We start from the raw sequence: 9,490 nt of genomic DNA, 5'->3' as shown, positions 1-9,490 counted from the left end.
AGCTGCGCTGTATTCTTGGTACAGAGAAGTTTCACTTCCTGTCCAGTAGTCTGGTCTCTTGCTTTGCCAGTAAGTAAATTGGTCTAATACTGCTGATACATGGCACTTGGAAAAGTTCAAGAAGATGTCTTGTTTGGCAGCCTCTGCCTTTGGATCAAACTCTTAGATGCCTCAGCACAGAGTGTTAAATAAATAGCAATAAATTAAAATAGAATCTATTGGTAAGCTGAATTTAGTAGAATCAAAAACTTTTAAAATATCTACAATCTGGGTACAAAATTATTTTTGTAAATGATCATCATACCTCCACAGTGACTTTATTGGCTGAGTAGCTTTCATTGCACTGAATACAAGGCTGTGATAGCAAGTAATTTCTGTGGATTGATCACTACCTTGTTGCAGTTATTTTCACACTTACTTTATTAGGATCTTCAAAATAACTAATTTGACTTGAATTTAGTGTGTCTTACTGGGACCTTCCTTTAAAAAAGTAAGACCCCTCGTCATTTAGAAGGCAGGTTATTCAGAAAGTACAATTGGCTACATCCAAAAAGGCTACTGTCAAATGGAAGGGCAAGGAGGGGCAAAGGAATGCTTTTTACCAAGCCTGAAACAATTAATCCAACTAGCATGAACACTTCCTTGGGACAACATTCATCTCACCTGTGTAAGTATTTCAGTTGCATGTTACAAACTGAGACACTACACTTGAAGTAATTTTTTTTTGCCAAACAATGAGAAATGAAGTTTGACCTAAAATCTACAATGAACCCTTAAGCTAAGTTTCCTTCTTGAAATACAATAAGTATTATCAGTAACTGTTGTTACTGATAACTGTTGTTAACAGTTACTGCCTTTCTTGTCAGTAGTAGTAGAACACTGAGCCATCTTTTGCATGGCAGGAATTAATTTTTTTCTGAAAACATCTTAAGAACATGGTTTATATGTAGGGTAGACTTTTTATTGTATCTTTACCACTAAAGGGGAGATAACACTTGTTGGTTTAAAAGCATAACTACAATGTTCCTGTTCAATGTTCCATGCTCCCCCCCCACACATCCCCTTTGACCCTTTTCCTGTGCTTTTTAAAAGTTCTGTCTTCAGAACTATCACCTACCTCTTTTTTCAGAAGCAGTCTCCGAGCACTTCAGTAACTTCTATTTGAAATCTGCTGCTTGTCTTTTGGACCAGAAAAGGGTATGTGTGCCTGAAGTTTGTCTCTTCATTTTCCTACTTTCTTTTTTTCCTCCCCACATGGACCAAACGATCTGGTAGGATTGTCTACAAAACTACCTTGCTTGATTTTCAAACCACTACTAGAGCAAGTAACTGCTTCAAAAATAAAAGTGCTGGAAGTCATGGTGGTGTGAACTGGCAGATGCCATTTAAAACATTTAAAATGTGTACATTCAAATCAAACACTGTTTCAATACTATCTTAAATGTGATGTTAAGGTCTTTTCTGAGATTCCAAGATGGAAGTGCAGATAGGAATTACAGCCTTCAGGCAGCAGCTAATGGGAACATAATAGACAAAAGTACTGAACTCCAGTAGTGGAAACTACCTGCCACTCACAAGATTACTAGCATGTTAATTCAAATGGTTGTTTTGTGTCCTGTCAGCATCACATGACCTGTGGAAATACTTTGTTTTGCTTTAAGTAAAGGCAAAAGGCAAAATATGCTAAAAGGTTAAGGGAAGGAAATACTCCCATCACAGGAGCAGAGTGAGAAATACCCAGACCTAACCTGATGCAGCATGAACGGCCACATATACTGTTTATAAAAGACTTCAAAAACCCAAGGTACTTAAGAGAGCCTGGATTTTAAGTGCTGAGTACAATTTTCTGTTAGTGCCAGCCATTTTGTGAGGATGCTATAAAGCCTTTTTGGAACTCACACCTGAAATTGTTGATTTTTTTTTTTTTTTAAATACTTGGAGGTCTGATCATAGCTGCAACTGCTTTCCCGTCCCTGCACCGTGACCTGATGTAGTTTTATTACGTCAGGGGAAAAACCATGAGCATAAATCTGTGTTTAATAATGTGTATATTAGAAAAGCTCCTTGTAAAGTGGTGTATTGGGAAAATACGGAGACTTCATACCACAAGAGGGTGCAGTTTCTTTTTCACGGCTACTAAACTTGCACGGTTCTGACAAATCATTTGGTCTGAAGAGTTGCCTAGCCTTTGAAATCTGAGGGTGTTAAGAACCAGCTTCTTCAAAAGACCTCTGCTAAGTGAGTGTATTAATGTCTACAATCCCAAATCAGTATTTAAAAATGCCCATTTTTGGACAGGCCAACTTATTGCAGTGACCTAAGCATCGTATTTAGTGTAGTAAACCACAGACCCCTTGCTACTCATTGAAAGTGAGAAACAAGGCGAACATTTTGCAACTAGTTATCCCGGTAAAAATTACACCAAAGATGCTTTGAAACTTGGGTTTTGCTTCTGAAGGAGTTAATACATCTTCCTCAAAATTAAAAAATTGCATGCCACACTATAAAAATACTCTACATGCAGTGGCACAAGGATGACTATTCAGATATGATTCAAATCTTACAGAAACTATCTCCAGTTTTCATTAAATAAAGCTAAAAAAATGCTTCTTGTGTGACAACGCATAGACAGTCTTTCAAAAAGCACTTTTGCACTAATAAAGGATTTTAACGTTAACCTTAAACTCTATGAATCAGAGAACTGAATATTTGGAATTTTCTGATCACAAGAAAAAAAGTGTATTAGAAATAGTTTGATGTTAAGCTTTAAAGCAGTTGTATAAGCACCTATCCACAAGCATATACTGGACTCGGCATTGTCTGAGTTGGAAGACTAAAGAAAATCAGAAGGGACATGGAGGAGAAGATCCAACTGTGAAAGAGTAAGTTAGTTTTTTTAAAAGAAGTAAACCTCTATCAATCTTATATGCAGTATCTTAGGTCACTGGTTGACTCGCTCTCCACTGTACTTCAATGAGTACACTTTGTAAATGAAAGATGGGAGCACAGAGCCAACATGAGGCCACTCATCCCTTACTTCTAAGCTTTCCCTACAATTATATTTTTTATATTGCTTCACCAACACTACATTTTTTTCTCACATTTTTAAGCCTGGTGTTCAATGCATACAGTAAGAGTTCACAAAAGCTCTTAGGAAGTCACCAGTGCTGCAGTGAGGTTAGCAAGGGCTTGAACACAGAATCTACAAGTTTTTGAAAACCCAGCAGTGAAACAGTGTAGCACCAGGCACAGAACTTCATTGTCTACATTCCTGCCTCTTGTACTTCTAGAAACAAAACCCACATTATTTCTAAGAAAGTTAGAAATTATTTAATTATCTAATAGCAGATGTGGTAATCTCCATGTTTGACAGAGTAAAAATTAAAATGAAGAAATTAAATTATTGTGCATGACCCTTGGCAGGATTTTCAAAAGCAGGCTCTTCCTAAAACAGGAGTTTTCACTTCATATGGTGAAGGGTATAAAAAGTTGAGGGTTTTTTAAAAAAGAAAGTCTTTTACAAAGCCACAATAAAGATACCAACTGCAGTAAACCAGCTCTTAACATTGCAGTCTATTTAATTATCATGAAAAATAAGTTGGTTTTATTTAATAATCAATCGAATAATTAAAATGCTTTTTCGTAGTCTCGATATCCTTAAGGGAATTTCTGAATGTATTCAGAGACTTACTCCAGGGAAGTCTCACCCTGAAAAATAGCATGCTTAATCTCCAGCACTATTTCAGGGAGAGATTTTTCTATCCTGATAGTAATAAAGTTTTCTGGTGCACTAGGAGGCTCCAGAGCATCAAACTGAGACTTGAGAAGTTTAGGGGGCATAAAATGTCCGCTCCTCTTCTCCAGGCGGCCAGCAATGATTTCCATAGGACCATCCAAATGAACAAAGAGGATCTTCAGTGCAGCATTTTCTCCTGGTTGCTCTGGCTGGTTGCTTTCAATTGCAGATGCTCCACTAACTAATATGCGCCTATACATCTTCTTCAGTGCTGAACAGGCCAGAATTGCATCTTGTCTAGATGAGTCTTCTCTATCAAAAAGAAAAGAAAAATTGACATGTAGCGTAACAACATGTCTCCTTAGTTCTACTGAACAAGGGAGGCAACCCCTGGATCCTTCAGAGAAAAGCCTGGGGATTTTTTCATCATTTTGACAGGATTTTGAAATCAGATTACCAGTGCAGGTAAAGATTTGAAAGTGAGGTCAGGCTAGCCAGCCTCCTTGAAACCTTTATTAGCCATCATTCTTCCCTAAATTAAATTAAATTAAATTCTAGCACAAGGAAGTGTCACGATAATTTCCTTAATTTCTGAGAACAGTAGCGACTGAATACAAACTTCCATCCATTATCTATAAAGTTAGTATACTAATTTGTCTGGAGAGTAAGTGGCTGCTGAACAGTACAGAGCTCTGTTCTTAAATACATATGTAGGCATACTTCCAACATCTCTTTTCAGTGTCTCAGATTTAACTGTAATGTTAAATTTTGTTTCCTGTAACCATACTCATTGGCAGCACTGCATATATACCCACTTCAAATTAAACAAGAAATAGGATGCAGGTAAATTTATGCCTCGCATATGTATTTTTTTTTACTGGCAAGGCTTCTTAACATAAAGCAAGCATTAAAATGTGGGTGTGTCTGTTCCACCAAAAAACAAACCCAGAATTAGTTGTCACTATGGAAAGTGACTGAAATGTCTGCCTAAGAAAATACATTCTGCAATCAAATTAAAATTAGGTGTAAACCTATTTAAAAATCATACTACCTTTATCAGATTTGCATTCACAGGGAAACAAGAACTTACAACACCTACTATTATCACTGGCCAATGCCAGCCTCAACTACTTATAAGTAATAGTCATTAAACACTGGCATTAAGCTCCTTTAAAGTATAATTGATTTTGCAGAGTTTCTGGACCTGGGCAGTGGCCTTGGTCTCGCATGTAACATTAAGGAATAGATCCAGTATAACAACCCAAACAGATAAACTTCTCAGTGAATTAACTAATGCTCCAAGGAAGGATGCTTACCTGATGTGCACAAGCAAGTTAACAGCCACTGTATAAAGTCAGGCTAAACACTCCCTGATCTTCTAGCTTTTCCTGTTTTGGGAGAGGCTCCAGTCTCTTCATCATCTACACAGGCCTTTTCTGGATGCTCTCCAGTGTGTCTATGTCTCTCTTGTAATTGGGAGCCCAGAACTGAACACAGCACTCCACGTATGGCCTCAATAATGTTGAAGAAAGAAGGGTCACCTGCCTCAGCCTGCTGGCAACACTTTTGTTTGATGGAGCCATGGATATTGCTGGCCAGCTTAGCCAAAAGAGCACATTGCTGGCTCATGTTCCCCTTGGGTGTCCACCTAAGGCCCCTCAGCCCCAGGTACTTTTCAGCAAAGCTACTTTCCAGCTGGGTGTTTCCCCAGTGTCTGTACCGGTGCCTGAGGTTTTTTACTCCCCAGGGGCAGGACTCTGCACTTCTTAAACTGCTTGAGCTTCCTGTCAGCCCATTCCTATTGCCTGTCAACATCCCTCTGGATCAGCCACTCCTCACTGTGTGTTGTCATCAGCAAACTTGCTGAGGGTACACTCAGCCCCATCACCCTGATCATTAATGAAGATGTCAAAGAGAACAGGACCCAATATTGGCCTGGAGGAGACTGAAGGGACACATTATTGCTCTCTACAGCTACCTGAGAAGAGGCTGTAACGAGGTGAGTGTTGTCTCTTCTCCCAAGTAGGAAACGATAGGATGAGAGGAAATAGCCTCAAGTTATATCAGGGAAGGTTTTGATTGGATATTAGGAAAAAATTATTTACTGAAAGAGTGGTGAAGCATTCGAACAGGCTTCCCAGGGAAGTGGTGCAGTCACCATTCCTGGAGCTGTTCAAAAGATACATGGATGTAGCACTTCATGACATTGTTTAGTAGGTATGGTGGTGTTGGGTTGATGGTTGGACTTGATCTTAGAGGTCTTTTCCAACCCTAACGATTCTGTGACTGACCCGTGGAGTACACTGCTAGCTACTGGCCTCCAGCTAGTCTTCGTGCCACTGATCACCATCTTCTGGGCCTGGCTGTTGAGCCATTTTTTAGTCCACCTCCCTCTCTACTCATTATTCAGCTTCTGTATGAGGATCCTATGAGAGACAGCAAACTTCATAGAATCATAGAATAACCCGATTGGAAGAGACCCACCGGATCATCGAGTCCAACCATTCCTATCAATCACTAAACCATGCCCCTCAGCACCTCATCCACCCATGCCTTAAAGACCTCCAGGGAAGGTGAATCAACCACCTCCCTGGGCAGCCTGTTCCAGTGCCCAATGACCCTTTCGGTGAAAAATTTTTTCCTAATGTCCAGCCCAAACCTCCCCTGGCGGAGCTTGAGGCCATTTCCTCTTATCCTGTTCCCTGTCACTTGGGAGAAGAGGCCAGCACCCTCCTCTCCACAACCTCCTTTCAGGGAGTTGTAGAGAGCAATAAGGTCTCCCCTCAGCCTCCTCTTTTCTAGGCTAAACAACCCCAGCTCCCTCAGCCACTCATCATAAGGCCTCAAACTTGACACCATATCTTACTCAAAATAATAATATTTTACAAAATTTTATCCTACTGTCAGGTGTCTTTTTTGTTATATTCTTTATAAGAAGCTAATGTCATGTTTGTTACTGAACTGGATCCTTCAAATTATTTTTACATAGACAGTAGAAACCCAAATATAACAGCCAACAATTTTCCCGACATTATTATTCAGGGATTATCTCACTCTATAATTACCATGACAGCTTAGATTAGTGAAAGCAGAATGGCTTTACTACCTGCAGAATGTTTATATGCTGCTACATACATTTCTGCTTTGGAATGCAATGGGGAAAATACCTTTGGTACTTTTTTTGTCTTTAGTGCAAAATCCTTAGAACCAAATGTTCTCTTACCTCCTTAGTATATCATGCAATGCATAAAGCCAGGGCATCCTGTCCTAGAAAGAAAACAAGTTCGTTCAAAATTGTTTATGGAATTGATTTGGAACAATTGATTCTAACACCTAGAGCATTCAACTAGAGATGAAAATAAGCATTAAACTGTACAGGAAGTTCAGTTTTGATTTTCTTTCTTTCTAATGTAGATTTGCTGCCACTGTCTGAAGGCTAATGAGAAGTGGTAGGCATTTTATTGATAACATACTAATAGTGAAAAGAAAAAAAAAAGCTTGGAAGGACAGCCAATTTCTCTCTTGCTTCTATGATACAATTCAAATGTACAGCCTGAATTGTGATTTCTTTTTCTTTATATCTTGGCATATACACACAATCCTTCAGATCCAACTTAGTTATTTTTATGTCAGTAGCAATCACAAATAAATGTAATCATAGCCACTACTTTGCAACATGCTCAGTAGTTAGGCAAACACAATGTTGTGATTGATCAGCTTCTCATTGTAACCTTGTTTTAAAATTTAAGCTCTCACAAACTTTTTCATACCTATTAAGCACTAAGCAACTGCTTCCTTTTCGTCTTTCAATACTGTTTCCTTTGGGTGAGCATGACAAACAATAACATAGAAAAATAAATGCAGTATTTTTTGCTATTATTATAATAGAATAACTTCCTAGTGGCATTCAAGAACACATTCTCAACTTTGCATCTCTCGTGTTTCAGAAGAGATGCTTCTCTGTTGCTGAGCACCATACAACAAGGGTTTAGTCATTCAATTGTGCAGTGCTGCTTCAGATGACATATTGGCTTCTATGAACTTCCAACCACTAATGAAAGATTAACATTTTTAACAAGAATCTAGAATACTTTTTCAGTCTATCAAGGGTGCTTTTAAAAAATCCCTAGTTCAGCTTTATGTTTCTATAGATTTCCCAGGAAAAGTTCAAGAGGTGTCATCTTGTAACTTTTCTAACAAAAAGTTAGAATCAAGGACATTTTAAGTAGGAGCTTAAAAAACAGAAGAGTGTGGAACAATCACTGCAATGACTGAAAATGATAACACGTACTTCAGTAGAAACTTTATCTATCTTCCACTATTTTACTCAAAGATGCAGCATGTAATCTAAAGCTTCAATTCTTTTTTACAAAGGCTTGTGGTGATAGGAATGGGTCAATGGGTATAAACTGGAGAAGGGCAGATTTAGGCTAGACATGAGGAGTAATTTCTTCATGCTGAGGGTGGTGAGACACTGGCCCAGGTTGCCCAGGGAAGCTGTGGCTGTCCCATCCCTGGGGGTGTTCAAGGCCAGGTTGGATGGGGCCTTGGGCAGCCTGGTCTAGTGGGAGGTGTCCCTGACCATGGGGGGTTGGAACTGGATGATCTTTAAGGTCCTTTCCAACCCAAACCGTTCAGTGGTTCTGTATATTGATACAGTGGGACAGATTTCTGATAAATCCTGAGTCAGCATCTAACCCTTTAGAAGCTACCACACAGAATAAGCTATTGATAGTTTACAGGCTGCCCAGGGAGGTGGTTGATTCACCTTCCCTGGAGGTGTTTAAGGCACGGGTGGATGAGGTGCTGAGGGGCATGGTTTAGTGTTTGATAGGAATGGTTGGACTCGATGATCCGGTGGGTCTCTTCCAACCTGGTGATTCTATGATTCTATGAATAGCTTAAACAATAGCTAGTTTTAACCCAGAATCCTATGTAACACAAAAAGCCCTTCCCTCTTACCATCTGCAGAACTATAAATTCAGCCTTTGCTTACGGTCAGCCTAGCCCACAATCTACTTTAACATGATGTGTCAGAGGTTACAAAGGTAAATGTGTTGATTGCCGACCTTTCAGAGTTACTGCAAGTTACCTCATCATTTAGTGGTGTCCCTTCTGCCATCTTCTTCTTGTTCGCTGGAGAATGATAATCGTCTGCATCGTAGAATTTCCATCCCAGCTACGAAAAACAAACAAAGAAGTAAAGTTATGGATCCCTCAGCCAAAGCAGGTGAGCTAATAAGGATCACAGAATTCACAAAGGCAGCACCTAAGAAATTACAGGCCTGACACACCCCGGTGCGAATCACCATTCACAACGCAAACACTGCGAAGTCAGCAGAAAGCGCTCGGCGAGCGCCGCGTCAGCGCCGGGGGAGAGAGGGGGAGGGGCTGCGGCCGCAGGGGCTGCATTCCAGCTGCAGGGGCTGCATTCCAGCTGCAGGGGCTGCACTTAGGCCGCAGGGGCTGCATTCCAGCTGCTGGAGCATCTGCATCCCGGCTGGAGCGGCCGCGCTCGGGCTGGAGCGGCTGCGTTTGTGCCGCTCGGGGTGTCCCCTCGGGGTGTCCCCCCCCGTACCTCCGCCGCCAGCCGCGCCCCCGCCGCGGTCCTGCGGAGAAGCAGAGAGACGCAGGCTCAGCCCGGGGCGCGGGTCTTGGCCGCCCCGGCTCCGCCCCGCCCGCCGGTACCTACTTTCCCGAGCCGCTCACCCCCATCACAACCACAAGCACCATCCCGACCCCGGCACCCCGCTC

At 40.9% G+C, this 9,490-nt stretch overlaps 1 protein-coding gene across 2 annotated transcripts; it reads right to left on the bottom strand.

Annotated features, from left to right (window-relative positions):
• Nucleotides 1-2,895: 2,895 nt before the first annotated feature.
• IDNK (IDNK gluconokinase) lies at nucleotides 2,896-9,479 on the bottom strand. Of its 2 annotated transcripts, XM_069880061.1 has the most exons (5): nucleotides 9,429-9,474; nucleotides 9,315-9,345; nucleotides 8,829-8,915; nucleotides 6,960-7,003; nucleotides 2,896-4,048 (listed from the first exon to the last, which is right to left on the bottom strand). In XM_069880061.1, exons 1-5 carry the CDS (start codon nucleotides 9,467-9,469, stop codon nucleotides 3,688-3,690), a joined length of 564 nt encoding a protein of 187 aa, XP_069736162.1. In that variant the 5' UTR covers nucleotides 9,470-9,474; the 3' UTR covers nucleotides 2,896-3,687. The 2 variants fall into 2 exon arrangements, with proteins under 2 accessions (XP_069736162.1, XP_069736163.1); XM_069880062.1 differs by lacking the exon at nucleotides 9,315-9,345 and having other exon boundaries at nucleotides 2,897-4,048; nucleotides 9,429-9,479.
• Between the last annotated feature and the right edge of the window lie 11 nt (nucleotides 9,480-9,490).

Source organism: Phaenicophaeus curvirostris, chromosome Z (genome assembly GCF_032191515.1).
Source record: "Phaenicophaeus curvirostris isolate KB17595 chromosome Z, BPBGC_Pcur_1.0, whole genome shotgun sequence".
Classification (NCBI taxonomy): Eukaryota; Metazoa; Chordata; class Aves; order Cuculiformes; family Cuculidae; genus Phaenicophaeus; species Phaenicophaeus curvirostris.
This window is presented reverse-complemented; position numbering and strand designations above follow the sequence as displayed.